General features: G+C 64.3%; 2 protein-coding genes across 15 annotated transcripts in view; one reads left to right on the plus strand and one right to left on the minus strand.

Annotated features, from left to right (window-relative positions):
- SBNO2 (strawberry notch homolog 2) overlaps nucleotides 1-16,028 on the plus strand; it is a 46,426-nt gene extending 30,398 nt beyond the window's left edge. For 10 of the 12 annotated variants that reach the window (XM_033854951.2, XM_033854955.2, XM_073803586.1 and 7 more), the window contains 28 exons: nucleotides 1,738-1,899; nucleotides 3,080-3,163; nucleotides 3,455-3,551; nucleotides 3,879-4,033; nucleotides 4,140-4,273; nucleotides 4,354-4,444; nucleotides 4,543-4,686; nucleotides 6,317-6,434; nucleotides 6,720-6,825; nucleotides 7,244-7,397; nucleotides 8,126-8,302; nucleotides 8,791-8,888; nucleotides 9,633-9,715; nucleotides 10,620-10,811; nucleotides 11,058-11,227; nucleotides 11,786-11,917; nucleotides 12,379-12,514; nucleotides 12,588-12,700; nucleotides 12,827-12,898; nucleotides 13,010-13,118; nucleotides 13,224-13,298; nucleotides 13,386-13,532; nucleotides 13,610-13,704; nucleotides 13,777-13,869; nucleotides 14,027-14,158; nucleotides 14,375-14,451; nucleotides 14,552-14,742; nucleotides 14,851-16,028. In XM_033854951.2, coding sequence (XP_033710842.1) covers nucleotides 1,738-1,899; nucleotides 3,080-3,163; nucleotides 3,455-3,551; nucleotides 3,879-4,033; nucleotides 4,140-4,273; nucleotides 4,354-4,444; nucleotides 4,543-4,686; nucleotides 6,317-6,434; nucleotides 6,720-6,825; nucleotides 7,244-7,397; nucleotides 8,126-8,302; nucleotides 8,791-8,888; nucleotides 9,633-9,715; nucleotides 10,620-10,811; nucleotides 11,058-11,227; nucleotides 11,786-11,917; nucleotides 12,379-12,514; nucleotides 12,588-12,700; nucleotides 12,827-12,898; nucleotides 13,010-13,118; nucleotides 13,224-13,298; nucleotides 13,386-13,532; nucleotides 13,610-13,704; nucleotides 13,777-13,869; nucleotides 14,027-14,158; nucleotides 14,375-14,451; nucleotides 14,552-14,742; nucleotides 14,851-15,329 — 3,816 coding nt within the window. In that variant the 3' untranslated portion in view covers nucleotides 15,330-16,028. The remainder of the gene's footprint in view (nucleotides 1-1,737; nucleotides 1,900-3,079; nucleotides 3,164-3,454; nucleotides 3,552-3,878; nucleotides 4,034-4,139; nucleotides 4,274-4,353; nucleotides 4,445-4,542; nucleotides 4,687-6,316; nucleotides 6,435-6,719; nucleotides 6,826-7,243; nucleotides 7,398-8,125; nucleotides 8,303-8,790; nucleotides 8,889-9,632; nucleotides 9,716-10,619; nucleotides 10,812-11,057; nucleotides 11,228-11,785; nucleotides 11,918-12,378; nucleotides 12,515-12,587; nucleotides 12,701-12,826; nucleotides 12,899-13,009; nucleotides 13,119-13,223; nucleotides 13,299-13,385; nucleotides 13,533-13,609; nucleotides 13,705-13,776; nucleotides 13,870-14,026; nucleotides 14,159-14,374; nucleotides 14,452-14,551; nucleotides 14,743-14,850) is intronic. The other 2 variants (XM_073803587.1, XM_073803583.1) reach the window with 2 other exon arrangements.
- Nucleotides 16,029-17,143: 1,115 nt separating this feature from the next.
- GPX4 (glutathione peroxidase 4) lies at nucleotides 17,144-19,546 on the minus strand. Of its 3 annotated transcripts, none has more exons than XM_033854960.2 (7): nucleotides 19,412-19,546; nucleotides 18,305-18,399; nucleotides 18,083-18,227; nucleotides 17,825-17,976; nucleotides 17,687-17,711; nucleotides 17,468-17,527; nucleotides 17,144-17,395 (listed from the first exon to the last, which is right to left on the minus strand). In XM_033854960.2, exons 1-7 carry the CDS (start codon nucleotides 19,493-19,495, stop codon nucleotides 17,363-17,365), a joined length of 594 nt encoding a protein of 197 aa, XP_033710851.1. In that variant the 5' UTR covers nucleotides 19,496-19,546; the 3' UTR covers nucleotides 17,144-17,362. The 3 variants fall into 3 exon arrangements, with proteins under 3 accessions (XP_033710851.1, XP_033710850.1, XP_073659690.1); XM_033854959.2 differs by lacking the exon at nucleotides 19,412-19,546 and adding an exon at nucleotides 18,733-19,384; XM_073803589.1 differs by lacking the exon at nucleotides 19,412-19,546 and adding an exon at nucleotides 18,640-19,387 and having other exon boundaries at nucleotides 17,211-17,395.
- Between the last annotated feature and the right edge of the window lie 4,443 nt (nucleotides 19,547-23,989).

Genomic DNA, 23,989 nt, shown 5'->3' on the forward strand with positions numbered 1-23,989 from the left:
GCCCTTGAGGGGCCGTGGGGTAGGACTGGGAACTGGCTGAGATCAGGGGCCTGCTCTCGGTGACCTGGGACTGCGGAGACCTGCCCTCCACCCCCAGAAGCCAGCTCAGCTGTGGCCTCCAGGCCCGAACTGGTCACATCGGGTGGACCCTAGGCCCAGGCCCACCCTTCCTCCCCAGAGTCCACTGATCTGAGCCCCTGGGGCCCCGAGACCCCCACTGGTCAGCCCTGCCCACCCTTCTGGCCTTCTCTCACTGGTTAGTGGGACACCACACCCTCTGTCCCAGCCCGCCCGGCCGCGGCCTTCCAACAGCCCTGATGGGCCGAGATGTGTGAACAGTACGCGGGGCTGGGGGCTCCCAGAGGGCCGTTCTCCCTCCTCCTTGGCCCCTGCCCTGCTTGGGAAATGCTCCCGTTGATGGGCACGCTGAGGCCACAGCCCACCTGGCTCCACCCATGGCAGGCAGGCGGGGGTGGGGGGTTCCCTCCCTGCGGGGCTCGGCTGAGGGCTGCCCCGCATCTGAGCCTGGAGGGGCTGAGGGAGGTGGGGGGCCTGCACCTTCCCCAGCTCTGGGCACGGGGAGCTGTGCTGCACTGCCCTCCCCAGGTGGCAGGCGGTGTGAGCACCGTGACCCAGCGGGGCACCGCAGGGGACCCTGGTCCAGAAGCCCCAAGGGGCTGTCTCTGCATGTCCCCACGTCCAGCACAGGCCAGGCACACTCAGGAGCTCCATGCCTGTGACCAGGGCTGGGAGGGAGGGGGGCCGGTATGGGACCCCCCTGCGCTGCACCTGATTCCCTTTGTTTATTTATTTTTATTTATTTATTTTGGCTGCGTTGGGTCTTCGTTGCGGCACGCAGGCTTCTCTCTAGTTGTGATGTGCTGGTTTTCTCTCTCTAGTTGTGGTGTGCGGGCTCCAGGGCGCGTGGGCTCTGTAGTTTGCGGCATGCGGGCTCTCTAGTTAAGGCGCACAAGCTCAGTAGTTGTGGCGTGCGGGCTCAGTTCCCCACCCAGGGATCGAATCCCCGTCCCCTGCATTGGAAGGCGGATTGTTTACCACTGGACCACCAGGGAAGTCCCCCGATTCCCTTTAAATTTAGGTTTAGAAATTGCAGCCTCCACAGCAGCAGATGTCTCCTGAAGCTGTGGCGGTCCGTGCGTCCTGGCATCCCTACACCGGTGTCACCTCCTCCATGGGGATGGGCCAGGGCAGGCACGGGGTGTCCGTCACCTTCTCCCGGTGTCCTCTGAGTAGAGTCCAGCGCAGCGCCTGTGGGGTCTGGTTTCTCTCACCTCCACTTGCCTTTTTCCTTTTTTCTTTTCAAACAGCTTTATTGATACAGTTCACATATTGTAAAACTGACCCATTTGAATTGCATAATTCAGTTTCCAGTGCATTCACACAGTCGGGCAACCATCACCTCTGTTTAGTTCCAGAACATTCTCATGGCCCCAAAGAGAAGCCCCGTCCCCATCAGCAGTCACCCCACACCCTCCCCAGTCCCTGACAACCAGGAACCCCCTCTCTGTCCCTTTGGATCTGCCTGTTCTGGACGTTTCCCATCAGTGGAATCACACACCGTGTGTCCTTCTGTGTCTGGCTTCTCTCACTGGGCGTCGTGTTCTCAGGGTCCATCCACGTGGTAGCGAGTGTCAGTGCTTCACCCCTTTCTGTGGCAGAGCAGCATCCACCGTGTGGCTGGGCCTCACAGCTGCCCTCACCCGGCCTGTCTTGCAGGACTCCTCGTACCTCGATGACCTCTCCAATGCCTCCATCTTCTCCTCGTCCGTGGACTCCCTCTCAGACATCGCAGACACACCTGACTTCCTGCCCGCCGACAGCCTCAGCCAGGTGCCCACCATCTGGGACGTGAGCACTGGCCCCTCCACCCATGACAAGGTCAGTGTGCCCCATCCTCGGCCGAACAGACACGGAGGAGGGTGTGGCTCGAGGGTGCTCATGTCTCCCATGTAGGCCAGAAGATGCAGGGGCTCCCCAGGGGGAAGAGGGGCTCCGGGGAGCCCGGCATACACTAGTGGACACTGGTGGGCATATGCCTAGATGCCCTGACGGGTTCAGTGCCCATGAAACCCCCGGGCCCTCGGGAAGCGTCTGGGCCCAGTCTGGGGCTGGCAGGGGGATACGAAGTGCCCAGAGTAGGTGCAGCAGGCGACCCAGGCCCGTCCTCGCCTCGCCAGGGCCCTCCTACCGGTTCCCAGCCTCCCGGGAACCTGAGGCCCAGGCGGGCAGCTGAAACGCCACGCCCACTGCTGCTGCGGCCAGCCCTGCCTGCGGGAACCTGAGTCAGCCTTCCAGGAACCTGCGTCTGCAGCTGTTTGTTTGTTTTCGTTAATTCAAAAAAAAAAAGGGAGAGGGAATTGAGAGTAGGTTTCAGACCTCCCTGTGCCTCATTTCCATTTTATTTTCATTTCAAAAAAACTTTGTGTTTTTTTTCCTTTCAGTTTTATTGAGATGTGATTGACAGACAGCAGTAAGTTTAAAGTGTACATACAGAATGGTGATTTGACTTGCATACATCATGAAATGATGACAAGTCAGTGAACATCCATAGTCTCATATAGATACAGAATTAAAGAAATAGAGGGAATTCCCTGGCGGTCCAGTGGTTAGGACTTGGCACTTTCACTGCTGAGGGCATGAATTCAGTCCCTGGTCAGGGAACTAAGATCCCACAAGCCACACAGTGTGCCCCAAAAAAAAAAAAAAAAAAAAAAAAAAAAAATTAAAGAAGTAAAAACCGTATTTTTTCTTTGTGCCGAGAACCCCTAGGGTTTACTTTAAGAACTTTCATATATAACATACAGCAGTGTAAATTCTATTTATCGTGTTGTACATCGCATTCCTAGTACCTATTTATCTAGTACTTTATGTATCCCAAGTACTTATGTATCTATCAAATCTAGGTTGGGCGGGCAACAGGAAGGAGGCTGGTGGCCAGCTGAGGGGCTTGAGGACCACAAGGCGAGCCCCCCCTGGAGGCCGGGGGGCCCATAGAGGCACTTCCTCCCCACCTGTGGCCTGCAGTCTCATGCCTACTCTCCCTGCCTCTCCCCTCCAGCTGTTCCTGCCCAGCGGGCCATTTACAGGCCTTGAGGACCCTGTGTCCTCTCTCTCCAGCACCCCACTTCTCGTCAGCTACCAGGTGAGCCAGGCCCCCTCCCTACCCCTGCCCATCCCTCCTGGGGACCAGGGAGGGCCACTCACTCAGGCATCTGCTGTATGCGGGCCCTGGGCCGGCTTAGAAGCATGGTCTGACCATTATACAGATGGGGAAACTGAGGTCCCAGGGAGGCACCATGCTAGGAGGGGGGACCTCTCCCTATTGCCCCAAGTCACTGGGCTGGCTGGTGGACCAGGCTCCTGATCCGGGCAGGGAGGCTGGCGTGGTGCAGGGGACAGTACTGTCCCCAGCATGACAGCACCTTGCCCTCAGTCTCAGAGTCATCCCGAGGAGGACGACGAAGCTGAGGAGGATGAGGCAGAGGAGCTGGGCCACGCGGAGACCTACGCCGACTACGTGCCATCCAAGTGTGAGTGTGCTGTGGGAAAAGACCCCCAGCAGCGACCACCGGGCTGCACAGCCTCACGGGGTCTGCGTCCTCCGGCCAGGAGCACCCATCCCCGGGGTCCCTGAAGGTCCCAGGGCCCCTTAAACTGCCAAGGCAGGTGTGGGAGCTGTGGGCGGGCTCCGGAGGGGTGGTTCTGTAATCGGGGTTGTGCTCCTCACTCGGCACATAGGCGGAGGGGGCAGTGGAGAGGTCAGCCGCCTTCCTGCTCTGCATCGATGGGCCACGCCCCCAACCCTGTCCAGGCCACGCCCCTGACCTACCTCCCCCTCCCACCCCATGCCCCCCTAGCCAAGCTTGGGAAGCAGCACCCAGACCGCGTGGTGGAGACCAGCACTCTGTCCAGCGTTCCGCCGCCGGACATCACCTACACCCTCGCCCTGGCCTCCTCCGACAGCGGAGCCCTTTCCGCCTTGCAGCTAGAGGCCATCACCTACGCCTGCCAGGTGATCCCAGGGTCTCCAGGCAGGTCTGCGTCCGGCGTGGGGGGGTCTCAGTGCCCACCCTGACCCTGCCGCACGCTGACCCCCGTCTCCTCCCCCTCTCCCGCAGCAACACGAGGTCCTGCTCCCCGGTGGGCAGCGCGCGGGCTTCCTTATCGGCGATGGCGCGGGCGTGGGCAAGGGCCGCACGGTGGCCGGCATCATCCTGGAGAACTACCTGCGGGGCAGAAAGAAGGCCTTGTGGTGAGCTGTCCCTCCCTGGGCATGGGGTGGGCCGGCAGATGGGCAGGGTGTTCCTGAAGCCTACTGGCCCGCACCCGCAGGTTCAGCGTCTCCAATGATCTCAAGTACGATGCGGAGCGCGACCTTCGGGACATCGCCGCCCCTGGCATCGCGGTGCACGCGCTGAGCAAGGTGGGTGGCCCGCAGCCCCTCGCCTGGTAGGGGTGGGGGTCCCGGAGCGCGGGCGTGGCTATGCCCCGGCGCGCACCGATGCCTGGCCCTCTCCCCAGATCAAGTACGGCGACAACACTACCTCAGAGGGCGTCCTCTTTGCCACCTACTCCGCCCTGATCGGGGAGAGCCAGGCAGGCGGGCAGCACCGCACGCGCATCCGGCAGATCCTGGAGTGGTGTGGGGAGGCCTTCGATGGCGTGGTATCCTGGCCGTGATGCGGGGGCGGGGCCGAGCGCAGGGGGCCGGGAGGGGCGGAGCCGAGTTGCAGGGGGCCGGGAGGCCTTGGTCCTGGCCGGTGCCGGCGGGTGCGGAAGCGCCTTGGTCCTGGCCGGTGCCGGAGGGTGCGGAAGCGCGGGAGGAATTCCCGGAAGGGAGGGCCTGGTGGCGCAGGCTCGCCCTCAGGGACAGCTGTTACCCGCCCTTGGCCATCTGGCTCAGCCTCCTGGCTCCAGCTGGCCAGACCCGTAACCACAGGGTCGGGGTGGTGTTTGCTGCGACACCGCGGGCGGCGGGGCCGGAGGTCTGGAGGCGCAGAGCACTTCCTCGCCCGTCCTTGTCCGGCCCCCAAGCTGGTCCCACCCAGGCTCCGTCGGGGCGGGGCGGGGCGGGAGGCAGTCCAGGAGAGCCAGAGCACAGCTAGGCCAGAGGCCCCGCTGCTCTAGCCCTGCCAGCTGCTGTGGGTCCCAGGCGCTTCCTGACTGGGCCGAAGCCCCAGGCGTCTCCCTCCTTTGCTTTTCAGCCTGAGATCACTTTCTTTTTGCTCCCACCAAACTGTAGGAAACAAAGCATAAGAAAGTCCGCCAGGGACTGCCCTGGTGGTCCAGTGGTTAGGACTCCCTGCTTCTGATGCGGGGGCACGGGTTCGATACCTGGTCGGGGAACTGAGATTCCGCAAGCTGCCTGGTGTGGCCAAAAAAAAAAAGGAATGTCCATCAAGCTGTAGGAAGAAGTTGTTTAGGGGACTATAAGCTAGAGTCTGATGTGTATCTGGTGTTAACGTTTTCTTGTTTCACACATTCCTCTTACCAGTAACAGCCTTCAGGCCAACCCCCCTCGGCCTTCTCCCCAGCTGCTCCCCCCCTCCACACACACACGCGCGCACACACACACACACACACACACAGAAGGGCCACAGCTTCCCCTGCGGAGTTCTGCAGGGGCCCTTAGAGGACCCTCGGGCTCTATCTCCCTGGGATTCACCCTTGTTCTCAGAAGTGGGGTGAGTGCACTTTCCCGAAGCTCCCCTCGCTCCCTCCGATGAGACAAGGCCTGTGGGCCCTCTGTTCACGAGGCATAGTCTGTTTAGAGCTCCCATGAGCCAGAAGAAGCAGCAGGGTTACTGATGCTTCTGGGCGCCCAGTGTCAGGTGACAGCTCAGCTCAGCAACAGCAGCATAAAAAAACAGCAATGTTAACCTCACACCTCGGGGGCGGCCACATGGCATCGGGCTAACCTCACTCGCGTTTCCGCTGATCCTCCGTCGAGCCCCTGTACATACGTGTGGACACGTGCGCGTGCGTGTGGCACTCACACCTTGCCTTTCAGGTAGGTTCGTGACAGACATACTTGTCTGTAACTTGCGCTTTTTCCCCTGAAAACATTAAGAACTTTCTGTGTCTTTCAATTCCTGTCCACGTTGTTCGGGGCCTAGAGGCTGTTTCCCTCTGGCTTTGGTGGCCTCACACACCCCAAGGACCACACCCCGTGGCCAGATCCCCCCAGGCACCTTCCAGAGTTCCCCCCAACCAGGAAGGGACCACCTAGGGTGTCGTGGTGGGTCTGTGGGGCGGCCCGCCTTCCAGCACAGTCCTTAACCCACGCCCACCCCAGATTGTGTTTGACGAGTGCCACAAAGCCAAGAACGCCAGCTCCACCAAGATGGGCAAGGCCGTGCTGGACCTGCAGAACAAGCTGCCCCTGGCCAGGGTGGTCTACGCCAGCGCCACAGGTGAGGGGCCTGGTCATCGACGAGCGAGCGATGCCTGCCCTGGCGCAGCTGTGTGTGGGAGAGAGTTGGGGGGGGGGGGCGTCTGGTCTGCAGCCCAGCTCCTGACAGGCCCTGTTCTCAGACACCAACCCCTGTCAGGGGCCTCCCTTCTGCCAGCTGGCCGTGGGCACTTTCCCGAGAGCCTCAGGTCCCCATTCCTGGCCCTCGTGCCATTTCTGGGGCCACACCTGAGGCCCCCAACCTTCCCAGGTCGGAGGAGCTGACGGTGGCTCCCCCTTCCCCCAGGTGCCTCTGAGCCCCGGAACATGATCTACATGAGCCGCCTGGGTATCTGGGGCGAGGGCACACCGTTCCGGACCTTCGAGGAATTTCTGCATGCCATCGAGAAGAGGTGTGCGCTTTACCCCGTGCCCATCCCCCACATGATGGGAGCGGGGGCCAGGTGTCACGCTCACCCCTGCCCATGCTCCTCTGGCAGCCAGAGAGATCTTAAAATGCAAATCCTATCCTTCCTCTGCCTAGTACTTGCCATCGGTCTCAGGGCGAAAGGGCCTCCTCCCCACTTTTCCTGCTCCCGTGCAGGCCCCTCCTTGGTCCAGGCAGACTACCTTCTGTGTGTTTCCAAGGCCCACCAGGCCCTTGGTGACCACAGGGCCTTTGCAAGTGCTCTCTGCTCCATGCACCTGGCCCTTCCTCGCTCTCCAGGGCTCAGTGCTGGGTGACAGCCCCTCCCCAGGTTGCTCTGCCCCTGGGTGGGACCTAGCATGTGGTCCCAGGCCGTGGCCCAGGCAGCCTGTGTTCACCTGCAGGGGTGTGGGCGCCATGGAGATCGTGGCCATGGACATGAAGGTCAGCGGCATGTACATTGCACGCCAGCTCAGCTTCTCTGGCGTCACCTTCCGCATCGAAGAGATCCCGCTGGCCCCGTCCTTCGAGCACATCTACAACCGGGCGGCCCTGCTGGTGAGCCTCTGACTGAGTGGACAGCCTGCATGTCCCCTTGGAGTTAGGCCCCCGTCACCTTCAGCGTCTGCCCTTAAGACACCACAGGGATTAGTCAGACTGGACAGGAGGGAGCACCTGGCCCGCCCGCCTCGGTCTTTGGCAGGAGCCCAGCATCTTGATCCTGTTCAAGTTGGGGATTCTGTACGGACTGTACGCCCGCATCCCCGCCTCCCCTCCCCATGATTTCCTGAGCACGTTGCCCCCAGGAGAGAACCCAGAGCTGGTGGCCGTTTTCTGTCTCTCTCCGTGGGGCCGTCCTGGGCGCTGCGGGGTGGGAGCACCTCCCTGGACCCACCTGCTTGATGCCTGGATCCCCCCAGTGTGACAGCTGCAGATGCCCCAGACGTGGCCCGGTGTCCCCTGGGGGCAGGACCACCCCAGCGAGACCCTGGTCTGAAGTGTGGAGAGTCAGAGGCCGCTGGCAGGGAGCTGGCAGGGAGGGTATCCCCGCCGCCTCGGGAGGCGGTGTCCACCCGCCCCTGGGTTGCACGAGCACCATTCCACCACGGTCTCACCAGCATCACACTTGTTGTTTCTTAACATTTCCGAGCGTCCAGCTATCGCCAGGGCCTCCTTGTTGCTCTACTTACAGCCCCCCTTCCCTGGCCCACATTTCCACGGGGCGGGGGCAGCCAGGGTCCAGGCAGAGACGGTGGTAGTGAGCTCAGCCAGGCGTGTCATTTCAGTGGGCCGAGGCCCTGGGCGTGTTCCAGCAGGCAGCCGACTGGATCGGCCTGGAGTCACGCAAGTCCCTGTGGGGCCAGTTCTGGTCGGCCCACCAGCGCTTCTTCAAGTACCTATGTGTTGCCGCCAAGGTGCGCCGGCTGGTGGAGCTGGCCCGGGAGGAGCTGGCCAGGGACAAGGTGAGCTGGGCTGTGCCGGGCCCCCTGCATCCCTGTGTCAGGGGCGAGTGGGCAGAACCCGGCACGCCGTGTCAGCCTCACGATCGCAAAGGAGCCTGCGTGTGGCTGGGCCGAACCCCCAAGGATGGGGCTGGTGAGGGCGATGCTGAGACCTGGAAGGTTCTGGTCCCGCCTTGCCCCAGGCTACCCGTGTGCAGGCTGGGCTGGCGAGTCCCAAGAAAGAACAGGGCAGAGGATGGGGGTGGGGGTCCGGGAGCTGAGGCTGGCTGTGGGCTGCCAGGTGGACTTTCCAGGTGGATCTGGGCTTGTCGGGGCCTGGCAGCCCGAGGGACACGGGGGTGGGAGGAGGGAGAGGCTGAGGCCCGCCCTGGGTTTTGGCTGCTGGGACAGGGCCAGTGTGGGGCCTGGTGCTTCCCTGGGGGCCCCTCTGGGGCCCGCACTCCGGGGCTGGTGGGCAGGCCTCTGCTCACCACCACCCACCCCCGCAGTGCGTGGTTATCGGGCTGCAGTCCACGGGTGAGGCGCGTACCCGGGAGGTGCTGGGCGAGAAGGAGGGCCAGCTTGATGGCTTCGTGTCCGCTGCCGAGTGAGTGATGCCTGCGGCCCGGTGGGGAGGGTGGGGGCTACGCCGGGGATCCCTCCCTCTGCGACCCACCCTGGGGCCGACCTGTGGCCTGGCCCTGCCTGTATTCCCAGCCTAGGGAGCGGCCCCGGTCCTAAGTGACCTTAGGCCCACCTCGCATCGTAAAGCCAGAAAGGGTAACCGTGGGGACCCCAGGACTCGGAGGGCGCTGGCCGAGGGTCCCAGGGCTTTAGAATGAGGCTTCCCGGTGCCTGCACCCACCCCCCCACGTGGGAACCGTGCCGTTTCAAGGACGACACTGATTTTAGGGACTGGCCTTGCTGGTCCCCAAGGCCCCTGGCCTCCCTTCCCACCCTGGGTGAGGTTCCCAGCACGAGGCCCCTTGCCTGGCTCACCTCATCCTGGCCTCTCCCCCTCAGCCCAGCATCACCTCCCTTCCCCTGGGACCCCATCCTGGGAGCCTCCACCTCGGCCAGTCAGCGCGTGTGGGCAGAGCTGTGGGCCCTTTGATGGCGGGAGCCCCACCCAGCTTCCCACCCACGCTCCGTCCATTGCCCACCACGTGGGACCCCCGCCCCCCTGTCCTTGCAGCTCCTTTCCCCTCCCACGCGCCTTCTCTGAGCCCCTGCACCCAGACCCACCCGTGGGGCCCCCTGGCGCTGGATGTCCCCACCAGAGCAAACCCACACACGGGACCCAACCCCTCCAGGTCTCCCAGTGAAAATAAACTCTGCTTCTCACTTTCAGAGGCGTCTTTCTGTCGCTAATTCAGAAGCACTTTCCTTCAACCAAGAGGAAGCGAGAGAGAGGACCGGGCAATAAGCGAAAAAGTAAGCGCCTGCCGCCTGCCTGGACCTCGGGCGCCTTGTGGCCTCCTCCCTTGCTCCTGCCGCCTCCCTCCGGCCTCCCTCCTTTCTGAGCCTTGATCTGGGTCAGGCTGTCACTCCCGCTGCCCCCTCTGCTGCTGGCTGCACAGCCACGTGGCCTGACCCCTGATGCCCTCCCCAACCCTCCAGGGCAGCTTGCTCAGTCAGCTAAAAACCCCAGCGCTGCAGGATGGGGGTGTGGCTAGCGCATCCCCACGGCCTCTAGCCTCACCCCCAGAAGGCGGGGCCTCGCGCTCTCCAGGTGAAAGTGAGCCGGAGGCCAGAACCACACTGGTCCAGGGACTAGGATGGAGCCCTTCAAAGCACCCCGGGATGGGGCAGTGGCCTCATAGCACCTTCTGGCATGCACTGCCTGCTGCTCTAGGCAAAGGCTGAGCATCCTCGCCCAGGGGGGAAGTAGGGCTCAGAGAGGCCAAGCAGCTTACCTGAGGGCACACGGCCAGCCTTGGGGGCCCAGTCCTGCTCCTCCCACTTCCTGGGACCGGCCTCCCGGGTGTCCTGGATGGTAGCTTAGTTACGTAGGCCCCTGGACCATCACCCCATCAGGGCCTGGGCTCATCCTCTGGCCGACCCACCCAGGGCCACCCTGTGAGGGTGGGCGTGTGGCCTCCCCAGGCACCACCCGAGGACACACTGCCGTGTCAGGAAGTCTGGCAGGGATGTTAGAGGTGCCCCTTTACGCTGTGCCCTGGCCACCAGCAGAGCCCAGACCTGCCAAAGGTGGATGGAGCAGGGGGCTCTGGCCCTGAGCCCTGACCATCCTGGCACCCGGGCCTGTCCCCAGACCGTGCCGCCAGGACAAAGGCGTGGGGCCAGGCGGCAGTGACCCCTGGCTGCTCCCCTGCAGGGCGGCCACGGGGCCGTGGGGCCAAGGTGCCCAGGCTGGCGTGTGACGCAGCGGGCGTGATCCGCGTCAGTGACGACAGCAGCACAGAGTCGGACGGCGGCCTGGACAGCGACTTCCACTCCTCCCCCGAGTCCCTGATGGACGATGACGTGGTCATCGTGGACGCCATCGGGCTCCCGGCCGACGACCGCGGTGAGGGCCGTGGCCACCCCCACGCCCTCCCCCCAGGTCCTCCCCCCACGTCCCTGCTTCTCAGGCTCCAAGTGCGGGCGTTGGGGCGCGCGGCTGGCAAGGGCTGGTGGGGCTTAGGGAGAAGGTTCTGGACCCCTGGCTCAGCCCCGCTCCCCAGAGACCCCCGTCATCCTCAAGGGCCAGGGCTGGGAACAGGGCCGTGGGCAGGCGGCCTGGACAGTCCCCCTTGACCCTCTGGCCCCACAGGCCCCCTGTGTCCCCCACCGCGGGACCTGCACGGCCCCGGTGTCCTGGAGCGGGTGGAGCGGCTGAAGCAGGACCTGCTGGCCAAGGTGCAGGCGCTGGGCCGGGAGCTGCCCGTCAACACCCTGGACGAGCTCATTGACCAGCTGGGGGGTCCAGAGTGCGTGGCGGAGGTGAGCTCTGGTGCTCCCTGGTGGCCAGCTTGGCGGTGGCGGCGGAGCCGGGGGTGGGGGTGGGGGCGTGGGGGGGAGGAGGGAGGGGGGCGGCGGTGCTGCGGCTGCTGGGTCCAGCGTCCCGTGTCCTGCACTACCCCTTCAGCCACTGCCGCCCAGCTCCACGCCCACCTCCCCCGCACGCCCCCCTGGGCCAGGGCTCCCAGGCCTGATCCCCGACCCCGTCCCCCACCCTGTCCCCGCTCCCGTCCTTCTTTCCCCCTGTGCTCCTGTGCTCTTTCCTGGGACGTCCCTCTGGTGCCACCTCAGTTTCATCTTGGCTCAGGCGGCTGGGTTGCCATAAAAAAACTTAGGAAGATGGCAGTTACCATTCCTGCTGATGGCCCCGTGGGCACCCGAGCCTGGCAAGAGGCCGGGTCCTGGCAGCCCCCTGCCACACACACCCAAGAGCCCCAGGGTCCCAGGTGGGGGGACAGGGAAACTGAGGCCCACGGGGACCAGCCCCTGGGCGACCACAGCGGCTGACAGCCTGTCCCCTCGCCCCCACCACGGCCACAGATGACCGGCAGGAAGGGCCGCGTGGTGTCCAGGTCCGACGGGACGGTGGCCTTCGAGTCCCGGGCGGAGCAGGGCCTCTCCATCGACCACGTGAACCTCAGGGAGAAGGAGCGCTTCATGAGCGGAGAGAAGGTGGGGTGCGGGGCTGTGCCTGGAGGGCACCCCTGTGCACCTGCGCATGGGCTGGGAGGCACAGGTGTCCCGAGCGGCTGGCTGGAGGACCACCAGCTGTGTGGGGGTGTGTGTGCTGTGCTCCTGTGCCTGTGTGGGGCCCTCACAGCGCCCCCCGGCCAGCCCCGCCTTCAGCCCGAGTCCCACGCGCCCTGTGTTGGTGCCTGGCCCACCGCTTCTCTGGGCTGCCCCGTGGGAGCTGATGTCCACAGGGCAGGCAGACCCTCCAGGGGTGACCCGGGATGGTCCAGATTCCATTCTAAGCCTTCGGAGACACCTTCACGGACACACACGTCTGAACTTCCTGTGTGGGTCCCCCCAGGTGCAGCCGGTTGAGCCAGGGCACGCAGGGTGCGGGGCGAGGAGGAGCAGGCTGCCCGCCCTGCCGCCCCACAGACCTGTCCCCGTCCACGTCCCTCTAGCTCGTGGCCATCATCTCAGAGGCCTCCAGCTCTGGCATCTCCCTCCAAGCCGACCGCCGGGTACCGAACCAGCGGCGCCGGGTGCACATGACACTGGAGCTGCCCTGGAGCGCCGACCGGGCCATCCAGCAGTTTGGTGAGCCCCGCCCCGCCCCAGGCCGCCCCACCCCGGGGCCTGCCTGGTCCCTAAAAGCCCTCTCTGCCTCCAGGCCGGACCCACCGCTCCAACCAGGTTTCCGCGCCCGAGTACATCTTCCTCATCTCAGAGCTGGCCGGGGAGCGCAGGTTTGCCTCCATCGTGGCCAAGAGGCTGGAGAGCCTGGTGAGCCTGTGGGCAGAGGGGGGGGCTGGGTGTGGGACTGGGCGGGGAGGCTCCCTGGGGAGGGCGGAGGGCGCAGGGAGGAGCACCACGTGGGCAACGTGTGACCGCTTCCCCCATCCCGGGCAGGGGGCTCTGACCCACGGGGACCGCCGAGCCACCGAGTCCCGTGACCTGAGCAAGTACAACTTTGAGAACAAGGTACCCGAGGTGGGAGAGCCCAGGAGAGGAGGGTCCTCGGGGTGCCAGGACCCCGAGACCTGGGGTGCCCCAGCCTCTGACGCGGCCCGCGGCCCTCACCCCTCCCCACAGTACGGCGCCCGGGCGCTCAGCTGCGTCCTCACCACCATCCTAAGCCAGACAGAGAGCAAGGTGCCGCTGCCCCAGGGCTACCCTGGAGGGGACGCCGCCTTCTTCCGTGGTGAGTTGGTGGACCCTCCCCACACACCCCAGGGGGGCACGGGTCATGAGGGGGAGCCCCCGTGGGCTGGGGCGGGCAGGCGTGCGAGACTCTCCCTCCCCACAGACATGAAGCAGGGGCTGCTGTCCGTCGGCATCGGCGGGCGCGAGTCCCGGTCCGGCTGCCTGGACGTGGAGAAGGGTGAGTCCCACGCCCCCGGCCCCGCACCTCCTGGGTGGGTGGACAGGGAGGGCCGGCTGGACGCAGCCTGAGGCCCCCTGTCGCCAGCAGACTGCTCCATCAGCAAGTTCCTCAACCGCATCCTGGGGCTGGAGGTGCACAAGCAGAACACGCTCTTCCAGTACTTCTCCGACACCTTCGACCACCTCATCGCCGCCGACAAGAAGGAGGGCAAATACGACATGGGCATCCTGGGTGAGCCCCGCTGGGGATGCCCTTCCCCCCGGGCCCGGGCCCCCAGACCCGCCGCTGACCCCGCTTGCCCTCCCCAGACCTGGCCCCTGGCATTGACGAGATCTACGAGGAGAGCCAGCAGGTGTTCCTGGCCCCCGGCCACCCGCAGGATGGGCAGGTGGTCTTCTACAAGGTGAGCGGCTGCACCCGCCCGCCCCGCCCCCTCCCCTTACCCCCACCCCCCCTGATGCCTGCGTGTCCGCAGATCAGCGTGGACCGCGGCCTGAAGTGGGAGGAGGCCTATGCCCGGTCGCTGGAGCTGATGGGCACCCACGACGGCTTCTACCTCTCCTACAAGGTGGGCCCCCCAGCAAGCCCCCGGCGCACCCCCACGGGCAGGACCCTGGCTGGTGGGCCGGGAGGGGAGGGCAGCGGGCTGCACGGGCCCGCACACCGTGGGGACCCCTGCCCAGCACGTGCGGCGCAGCCCCAGCCTCACGCACGCCCCCACCCAGGTCCGCGGCAACAAGCCCAGCTGCCTGCTGGCCCAGCAGAACCGCGGCAAGCTCTTCACCGTGTACAAGCCCAACATCGGGCGGCAGAGCCAGCTGGAGACCTTAGACAGCCTGTGCCGGAGGTTTCACCGGGTAGGCCCCGACGGCCCCGCAGTGCGCCCCCACTGTACCCCTGGCGCGCCCATCTTCTGCAGCCCCCAGGCTGGCCCTCCACCTCCATGCTCCGCTGCCCTGGCCGCCAGGCGCAGGATGAGCGGGCCTGGGGCCTTCGGACCTCCTGTTCCCCACCTGCGCGCTGGGGAGCATGGACAGGCCGCGGTCCAGGGGCTCAACCGGCTGTGTCCACAGGTGACAGCGGAGGAGGCCAGAGAGCACTGGGAGAGCAGCTACACCTTCTCTCTGACTCACTGCAGCCACACCACATGGTGAGGGCCCAGGGCAGCCCGGGGGGAGTGGGGGGGGGTGTTGGGAGGGGCTCGCCCACGCCCCGTGCCGCAGCTGGTCTGAGCCGTGGTCCCCGTGCAGGAACCGGCACTGCCGGCTGGTGCAGGAGGGCAAGGACTGCGCGCAGGGCCTGAGGCTGCGACACCACTACATGCTGTGCGGGGCCCTGCTGCGCGTGTGGGGTCGCATCGCCGCCGTCATGGCCGACGTCACCAGCAGCAGCTACCTGCAGATCGTGCGCCTCAAGACCAAGGACAAGAAGAAGCAAGTTGGTGAGCAGTGGGCGCAGGAGGGGTGGGGGAGGGCGGTGTCCCGCCGGGAGGGGGGCGCCCCGCCCCGCCCCTCGGGCCCTGACCGCCGGCCCCGCCCCCACCCCGCAGGCATCAAGATCCCTGAGGCCTGCGTGCGCCGCGTCCTGCAGGAGCTGCAGCTCATGGACGCCGATGTGAAGCGCAAGCAGGCACGCGCCCGGGGTCTCCCCGCGCTGCCGCCCGCCCCACGCCCGCTCGCGCTGCCCTGCGGCCCCGGCGAGGTCCTGGACCTCACGTACAGTCCGCCGGCCCAGGCCTTCCCGCCGCCCTCGCCCTTCGCCTTCCCGGCCCCGGCCCCCGGCCCCGGCGGCCTGCTGCTGGGTGTTCCCGACGCCCCGGCTGACCCCGCGGCGCTCCTGCACCAGGGTTGCGACATCAACTTCAAGGAGGTGCTGGAGGATATGCTGCGCTCCCTCAACGCCGCGCCGCCCCCTGAGCCCCCCGGCCTGCTGGGTGCCGGTGGGGGGGCAGCAGGCGCGCCGGAGGGCAGCGGGGGCCCCGAGCGGCAGAGCGTCATCCAGTTCAGCCCCCCCTTCCCCAACTCCTAGGCCCCGGGGCATCCTTCCTGCACGAAACTTATTTATCTATAATAGGCGCCCTGTCTACACCGGGGAAGCGGGTGGTGAGCAGGGCCAACAGCCCTGCGGACTACTGAGAGGAGCAGGCGGGGCCAGGAGCCCTTCGAGGCGGGGACAGGGGCCCTTCGTCCGGCCTCCCGAGGCCTCCACTGCAGTGCCTTCCCACCGGTGCCTGGGCAGACGCTCGAGACGCTGCCGGCCCTGGGGGTGCCCTCCAAGCCCTGCCTGGTGGGCAGTGGCCATGCGCAGGCCCCACTCAGGACACTCAGGGGCCAGGCAGGGCCTGGGGGTGGGGGGCCTCCTCTGTGCCTCTGTCCTCTGCTGCCCCCTTCCAGGCCGGGGTTGGGGCTCCCACCCCACCCACCTTACCAGGCCCGGTCAGCCCTGAAATCCACAAAACTGGGTGGCCCCAAGAGCTGGAAACTCAGGAAACCCCAGGTGCTCAGGGCCCCACCGCTTCTGGGGGGCTCCGTGGGGCAGATCTTCTATTAATATATGCAACCCCCTCCCTGCTCTCTGTGCCCTAAATTATTGCCCAGCCACCTCTCCCAGGGCCTGGAATCTCCTGCGGAGCTGGTGGGTGGCCCCCTGGTTTCTATGTGTATTTATAATGAATTCAAGTGTATATATGTAAAGAGATCTTTTTTAAATATATGTGCCTTTTCACTACTTCCCAGGCTGTCTGCTGCTCTGGCCTGCAGGGACGGCGGGGAGGGGCCGTACGGTGGTCCGGGGAGGCTGCTGGCGCTCCCTCTGCTGCCTCACCCCACCCACAGCGCCTGGCCTTCTGGATGACCGGGGCCAGGCTCGGGGAGACACCCGCCCCAGGAGGCTGTTTGTCCACTGCATGGTCCTGGCACCAGGGTAGCAGGCCAGCTGCCTCTGCACTGGCCGTACCAGGCCCCAGGCGTCTTGGAGCAGACACTGCTGCCTCCTGCCCACCGAGACGTGAGCCGCCTGGGCTCGTTCAGAACCCCATGTTCAGGACTGCGGGCTCTGCCTTGGTTTCTTTCCAGGTCTTCCTCGGGGTGTTTGTTGGTTGAGGCAGGCAGGGCAGCCTAGGGACAGGAGAGCCCAAGAGCTGGGCCCACTCGGGAAGGCAGGACTGGACGCCAGGCCCTTCCTGGAAGCTGTGGGGAGCATGCCCGGCCTCTGGCCCGGAAGTGGGAGGGGGCTGCCCCCAGCCAGGAGGCGGACTGGTGGGTGGGAGTCGGGAGGCCCTGGTAGAAGCAGGCCCTGGTAGAGCAGCTCAGCCACTCTACAGCTGTGCCCCCCCCCAACTCTCACCAGGATGGCTCTCCTGAGGTGCAGGCAGGCAGGCTGTGCCCACCAGCCCTCCTGGGGGGGCTCCCTCTGCCAGGTGAAGCCCGTGGGCAGGCCTGGTGCAGACTCCGCGTCCTCACCGCGAGGCGGGCTTGGTGCCCAGCTGGGCCCGACGCCCAGCTCAGGTGCAATGGGCCTCCAGTAGGCAGGCCCACAAGGCCCAGGTCGCCTGACCCTCCCACCTGGGTACACTGGAGGAGACCAAGGCCCCCCCGCGGGCCTAGAGCAGCGGGCCAGTCAGGAGGCGGCATCTCTGCCAGGATCAGCTCTGCCCTGGCTGGGCTGAGGAGATTAGCAGCTGGGGCAGCAGGGCAGGTGCAGCCCTCTGAACCCCGAGGGAACTCCACCTCCCACATCCCCCGCTCCCCAGCCTGGGGAGCTGACTACACCTGCACCTGAGCCCAGAGGGGCCTGGGACAAGACACCCCCCACCCCGCAAGTAAGCAAAAGCAACAAGCAAGTCAGTTTGTATTGTGTGTTTTATTCCCACAAGGCAGCAGGGGGTGGGGTTGCCGAGCCGTGAGCCGGGCCGAGGAACCTTCCTCCGGCAAGGGTGCACGCCGGGTTCTCGGGTCTGCCCCACCAGGGGCTGGTTTTCAGGCAGACCATCATGGACGCCGGGTGGAAGGCTCCGAGGGGCACAGGCGGCAGGCTCGGGTCGGGGGAGCACACTTGTGGAGCTAGAGGTAGCACGGCAGGTCCTTCTCTATCACCTGCGGGGGAAAGGGGGTCAGGGGCAGCTCTTCCCAGGGCCCTCCCGGGCAGGCTCCCCAACAGACACCTACCAGGGGCTCTTCCATGGGACCGTACCGCTTCACCACACAGCCGTTCTTGTCAATGAGGAACTGCGGGGGAGGCCGTGTCAGGACCCGAGGCCACCATGGGGCTGGGGCGAGCCAGCAGTCCCCATGCACCGCCCCATTTAGGTCAGGGCCAGGGACCCTCGAAGCAGCCCAGCTGTGGCTGGGTCTGTCCCCGTCCCCCAGGCCCCCAGCATGCCTTACCTTGGTGAAGTTCCATTTGATGGCACTAGAAAAGAAGCGTGAGATCGTGAGGAATCCCGTGGCAGCTGCAGACCCCCCATTGCCCCGGGGGAGCCATCCTGACACCCCCCCCACTCCCCGCCTCGGCCCCCAACTCACTTTCCCAGCATGCCCCTCCCATTGGGCTGGACTTTCATCCACTTCCACAGTGGGTGGGCATCATCCCCATTCACACAGATCTTGCTGAACATGTCGAATTTGACGTTATGGCCAGCAGCGAACTCTTTGATCTCGGCATTACTCCCTGGCTCCTGTGCAGACAGGGGTGCTGGGGTGAGTAGGGAGGAGCCTGTACCCCTTTGGCTCCCACGCCTGCACACAGGGACACAGGGACATCCAGGGCCAGCCATGACGCACCTGCTTCCCGAACTGGTTGCAAGGGAAGGCCAGGATCCGTAAACCACGCTCAGCGAATCGGGCGTGCAGGTCGACCAGCTGAGTGTAGTTTACCTCCGTCTTGCCTCATTGCGAGGCCACATTGGTGATGATGCACACGTAGCCCCTGGAGGCAGGACAAGGCGGTCAGGTCATGGCCGCGACCTTCCCCCTGCTCCCTCCACCAAGTGGGCAGGTACCCACCGGTACTTGTCCAGGTTAACCATGTGCCCGTCGATGTCCTTAGCTGAGAATTCGTGCATGGAGCGAGCACTGCGCCAGTCGTCGCGGGACGCGCACTGCAAGGCAAGGGCATGACGAGTGGCCGGCGGACCTCGGGGCCTGGAGCCCGCGGCCGCCCGGCCCGCTCGCCCAGCCCGCTCGCCCAGCTCGCCGAGGGAGGAAAACCGGAGTCCTGGGGCAAGTAAAAGGGGAGGCTCCATCTCCTCAAAGGCGCACGCTCCCCTTCACAGCAGGGCACATTTGCCCGTAGACACTGAGACCCAGGAAGTGTTCGGAACCCCGCCAGGTACCCCAGCGGGTGGGGATGCCGCCCGCGGGTGTGGGGGCCCCGCGCGCACCGCGTCTGGGGACTCGCTGCCGCAACCTCTTTCCCCGGCCGCGGGCCCCACCTGTCCAGGGCTCTTGGAAGTCGGCGGAAGCCGGGGGCGCGCCCTCCTGCGACAGCACGCTCGAGCCCTCCGCCTCCGGGGGGCTCGGCGCCGCCGCCCGGCCAGCAACCGGCGCCGCTGCCTGCGACGACCCGGGGAGCGGGCGGCTGCGCGGCCCATGCCCGCCCGTCTCCGGCCGCACCTGTGCCCACCGAGCGCCGCGCCCAGGGGACAAAGGGCCGGTAGCCAAGGGCGCTGGGCCGCTCCCCTGTGACGCCACCGCGCGGGACCCCGGGGCGCGCAGGGCGGGGGAGGGGCAGTGACGCCCCGTGGCGCGTGATCCCGGATTTCCACCCCGTCGGACACCCCCGCTCTCCGGGCCGCAGGCGGGGCTCCAGTGGCCAACGACGCCTCCCCCAGCTGCCCCGACGCTGCAGCTTCTGTGCGTCTGGGGCGCCCACCCGGGGGTCCCGACCGCCCAGCCCTGTCCCTGGCTCCCCCGGACGCGGCCCCCGCCCCCCACCGAGACTCGGACCGTGATCCCGGCCCGCGCGCTACCCACGGCCCCGACGGCCGCGGACGGGGCGCCGAGCGCTGTCCGCGCGCCCGAGGCCGGCGCCCCGCGTCCAAGGTCGCCGCGGCCCCGCGCGCCGTAAGGCAGGCCGCGCGCCCGCCCAACGGCCAGTGGCGCCGCGCTCACCATGGTGCTGGCCAGGCCGGGCACGGCCAGGGCCCCGCAAAGAAGCGTCGGCTTCAGCAGACGACACAGGCGGTTGAAACTCATCGCGGCGGCAGCGGGGGCTCCCCGGGAGGCAGCGCTCCTCCCCTCGCCGAGCCGACCAATGGACGCGCGCCGGCGCGCCTTGCCTCCTTGCCCTAGGCCACGCCTTCCAGCGCCCTCATTGGTTGGATGCGTCGGCTCTGCAGACGCGTGCCGGCGCCAGCCAATACGGGGCCGGGGTGTGTTGGCGGAGGGGGGCGGCGAGGGGGGGGCGGCTGGGCGGGGCCGGGGCCCGACGGCGGTTTTCGTCACTGTGACTGCGCATGCTCATCGGCGGGCGGGTGGCAACGTAGACGCCAGCGGTGCGGAGAAGGCTTGCGAACAGTTATCTGCACTGAGGGATGCCCGACAACTTGAGATACTACTGGAAACCCGTGGCGGGGGGGGGGGAGGGGTGGGTGGGCTGGCTCGAACTCTCAGAAAACTCGCTCCAGCTCATTGAAAACTGTTTTTTGGGTTTTTTTTTTGCGGTACGCGGGCCTCTCACTGTTGTGGCCTCTCCCTTTGCGGAGCACAGGCTCCGGACGCGCAGGCTCAGCGGCCATGGCGCACGGGCCCAGCCGCTCCGCGGCACGTGGGATCATCCCAGACCGGGGCACGAACCTGTGTCCCCTGCATCGGCAGGCGGACTCTCAACCACTGCGCCACCAGGGAAGCCCGTGGTTTTTGTTTTTAATGTAAATAAAACCACGCTGGTTGTCGGAGAACCCCCCACTCGGGCTGCGGTGTCGCTGCGAGGGCCTGGGGGTCACCTAAGGCGACAGCCCCGGACGGCGGCGTCCCTGCTGCAGGGTGCGCCGTCAGCACAGAGCCGAGTGTCGCCGCCCTTGGACACCGCCGCCTTAGCTGCTTGTGTAAGTGACACGTGAGCCCTGGGGAGGGCCGTTTGCAATTTACCCTGTGGTCCCGCCCCCCTTTCTCCTGGAGGACGCGCAGGTGTGTGCTTAGCGAGGAAAGCGCCAGCCCAGAGGGATCTGTTGTCATTTGCAACGTGACACAGCGTGCAGTTCGGGATGGGGCTCCCGCTGGCTTGGTTCCAAGCTCATTTCCACTCGAGGCTCAGGCGTTTGGCCACTGCCCAGACCCACCCCATTCTCGGGACCTGAGTCACAGAATTCCACACCGGCCTGGCTGCCCCCACCCCCAGCCGTAGCTGGACGTTGACCTGCGGCCAGGAGGGTGTTGTGCTGCCCGTGAACTTCTCTCTCTCCTTCTTGGACCCTCCCGGTGAACGTTTCTGCAGAGGCTTTGGGGGCAGGACTTTCGGGGCTGGGGTCCTTTGGGGGAGAAAACGAGCCCCCTCCCTCTGCCCCAACCCAGGCCAACCCAGGGCTTAGACGGCCGAGTTTGGTGGCAAAGGGGACAGGATCCCCGGGACCAGGTTGCTACATTCCTTCCTTGCCCAATAGCCTTCACGTGCTTCTCCCTCTCAGCCTGGTCACGAGGGGCCGGCGACTTCTGAAGTCGTTTCTTGGCTGGGAGCTCCCATTAGCTCAACTGGGTGCCTCACTTCTCAGGAAACCCCCTCCTCACTTCCGCCCCCTGGCAGCACTGGGTGTCAGGCCACCCTGGTGAGTCTGAGTGGCCCTTGGGAAGCCTCAGCTGTTCCCAGTTTCCCTTCAGCTGGTATCTGAAACTTTGTCGTGAAGATGGCCACCGGCTTGCTATTTACTTGAGGGTTTCCAGAAAAACAGCTCAGGGCGACCTTCCCTCCCCTTGGAGCCCACCGAGGGGGAGAGATGGAGCAAGGCCTCAGCCCATTCCTGACTTCAGGCCAGTTAACATAAGAGCAGAACTGGGCAGGATGAGCTGCCCACTGTGGTCCCACTTGCTCTGAGGTTTGTGCCTGGGTTTCACCGCTTTTCCACACTTTCCCCACTTTACAGAGGAGCAGTGGAATCCTGGGGAAGTCTCAAGGCTCCAGCGAGGCTCCCCTGTGGTGACCAAAGTGCCTGTGTCCCCCAGTGGGGACGCTGAGTTGCTTACCAACCAGAGGCCTTTCCGGAACCAGCGCCTGATTTCTTCTTAGAAAAAAAAATGTTTTTAATTGAGTTAAAATCCACATAACATAAATTCACCATTTTAACCAAAGTGTACAATTAAGTCATTTCTAGTATATTCACAACATTGTGGAACCATCACCACTATCTAATTCTGGAACATTCTCATCACCCCAGAAAGAAACCCCGTCTGCATTTGTAGTCAACCCCCCAGCCCCTGGCCCCCACCGTCTACTTCCTGTCTCTATGAATTTGACTTCTCTAGGGACCTCATATGAGTGGAATCAGACAGTACTTCACTTTCTGTGACTGGCTTATATCATTCAGCACCCCAAAAAGTAACCCCCTGTCCCCATTACCAGTCTCCTCCAGCCCCCTCCCCCAGCCCCTGACAACCATGAATCCACTCTTTGTGGATTTGCCTGTTCTAGACGTTTCACATCATGTACTGTGTGGCCTCTTGCGTCTGGTGTCTCTCACTGAACATCACGTCTTCAGGGTTCATCCACGTTGTAGTGTGAGTCAGTGCTTCTCTCCTTTTCATGCGGAGTAATATCCTATTATATGAATGGACCATATTGCGTTTATCCATTTGTCCATTGATGGGTTGTTCCACCTTTTGGCTTTGTAACGCTGTACAAGTTTTTGTGTGGGCATATGTGTTCATTTCTGCTGGGTATGCACCTCAGAGTGGAACTTCCGGGTCACGTGGTAACTCTGTGTAACTATCTGAGGATCTGCCAGACTTTCCCACAGCCACTGGTCCATCTCACATCCCCACTCAGGAGTGTGAGGGTAGTGGCCTGATTTTTTTTTTTCTGATTTCTTTTTTGTTTAAACATTTATTTTATTGAAGTATAGTTGATTTACAAAGTTGTGTTAATTTCTGCTGTACAGCAAAGTGATTCAGTTATACATATATAACTTTTTTTTTAAATGTTATTTATTTTATTTATTTATTTATGGCTGCATTGGGTCCTGGTTGGTGTGCGCGGGCTTTCTCTAGTTGTGGCGAGCGGGGGCTACTCTTCGTTGCGGTGTGTGGGCTTCTCAGTGCAGTGGCTTCTCTTGTTGCGGAGCACGGGCTCTAGTAGTGCCCGAGCCGGGCACTGAATGTGGTCAAGGAAGTTTCCAGCAAAAACCCAAAGGGTGAGAGGGTAGGAGCCGTGGGGATGTCTGGAGGAAAGTGTATCAGGCAGGGGTGCAGTGTGTGCAAAGGCCCTGAAGCTGGACCTTGCCTGGTTGTGTTGGCAGCAAGGAGGCCGGTGGTGGGGGAGGGGTGGGAGAAGAGGTCAGAGGTCAGGTGGGGCAGATCCTGGGAGGCCTTGCTGGTTGGGTTGAAAAGTTCAGGTTTGCAGCCATTTTCAGCATCTCCGCGGGGCAGAAGCAGGGAGACCAGGGAGGGGGCTGAGGAAGACCGTTCTGGCCAGAGATAGGTATGGCTCCAAGGGAAGGGTGAGCAGCGGGCAGGTCCAGGCTGTCCGGAGGGCAGTGCCCACAGGATCTGCAGGTGGACAGGACGTGGAGATGAGAGATGCAGAGGCGGGCAGAGGAGGGAGAGCGACTGGGGTGGGAAGGTGTGGGGCGGCTCGGGAGGGGGTCTTGGACGTGGTCAGCTTGGGGTTCCCAGGGGACCCTAAGGGGAGACATCCAGGGGGCAGTGGGATACAAGTCTGGAACTCGGGATGAGCTTGGAGTGGAGACAGACGTGGGTGTTGTGGGTGTACAGTGGAGACAGGAGCTGGGAGCCTGGATGAGATCACTGAGCAGATCGGAGGCTAGGCGCGAGGCTTGCCTACCTTGTTCAGAGGCCGGGAGGAGGGGAGGAAAGAGCAGAAGGTAGAGGGGTGTGGCCACCTCGGCTCCAGTCCTGACTGTGTGACCCGGGCACATTACTTAACCTCTCTGTGCCTCGATGTCCCCCCCCCAACTTGTAGAACAGGGACAAGAACAGCGCCCACTGCATAGGTACGTGGCTGATGATTGCAGCGCTGGCAATACTTAAGTGCTTCTTAAATAGAATAGAGGGACTTGCCTGGCAGTGCAGTGGTTAAGAATCTGCCTGCCAACACAGGGACACAGGTTCGAGCAACTAAGCCCGTGCACCCCATCTGCTGAGCCTGAGCTCTAGAGCCCGTGAGCCACAAATACTGAAGCCCGTGCGTCTAGAGCCCATGCTCCGCGGCAAGAGAAGCCACCACAATGAGAAGCCCACGCACTGCAACAAGAGTAGCCCCCGCTCGCCGCAACTAGAGAAAGCCCAGGCACAGCAACAAGACCCAACACAACCAAATATAAATAAGTAAATAAACATTAAAAAAAAATAGAGGGTGGGTGGAAGCCAGGTGTCCAGGAGCCCAGTGAAGCAGCTGTTGGAAGGAGGAGGGACAGAGCAGCCGTCAAAGCAGATCTGAGGATTGAGCAGGGGATTGGCCAAGGGGACACTGTTTGTGACTGCAGAGGGCAGATCCAAGGATGGGGCCCAGCTGGGGGAGGC

Source organism: Tursiops truncatus, chromosome 3 (assembly GCF_011762595.2).
Source record: "Tursiops truncatus isolate mTurTru1 chromosome 3, mTurTru1.mat.Y, whole genome shotgun sequence".
Classification (NCBI taxonomy): Eukaryota; Metazoa; Chordata; class Mammalia; order Artiodactyla; family Delphinidae; genus Tursiops; species Tursiops truncatus.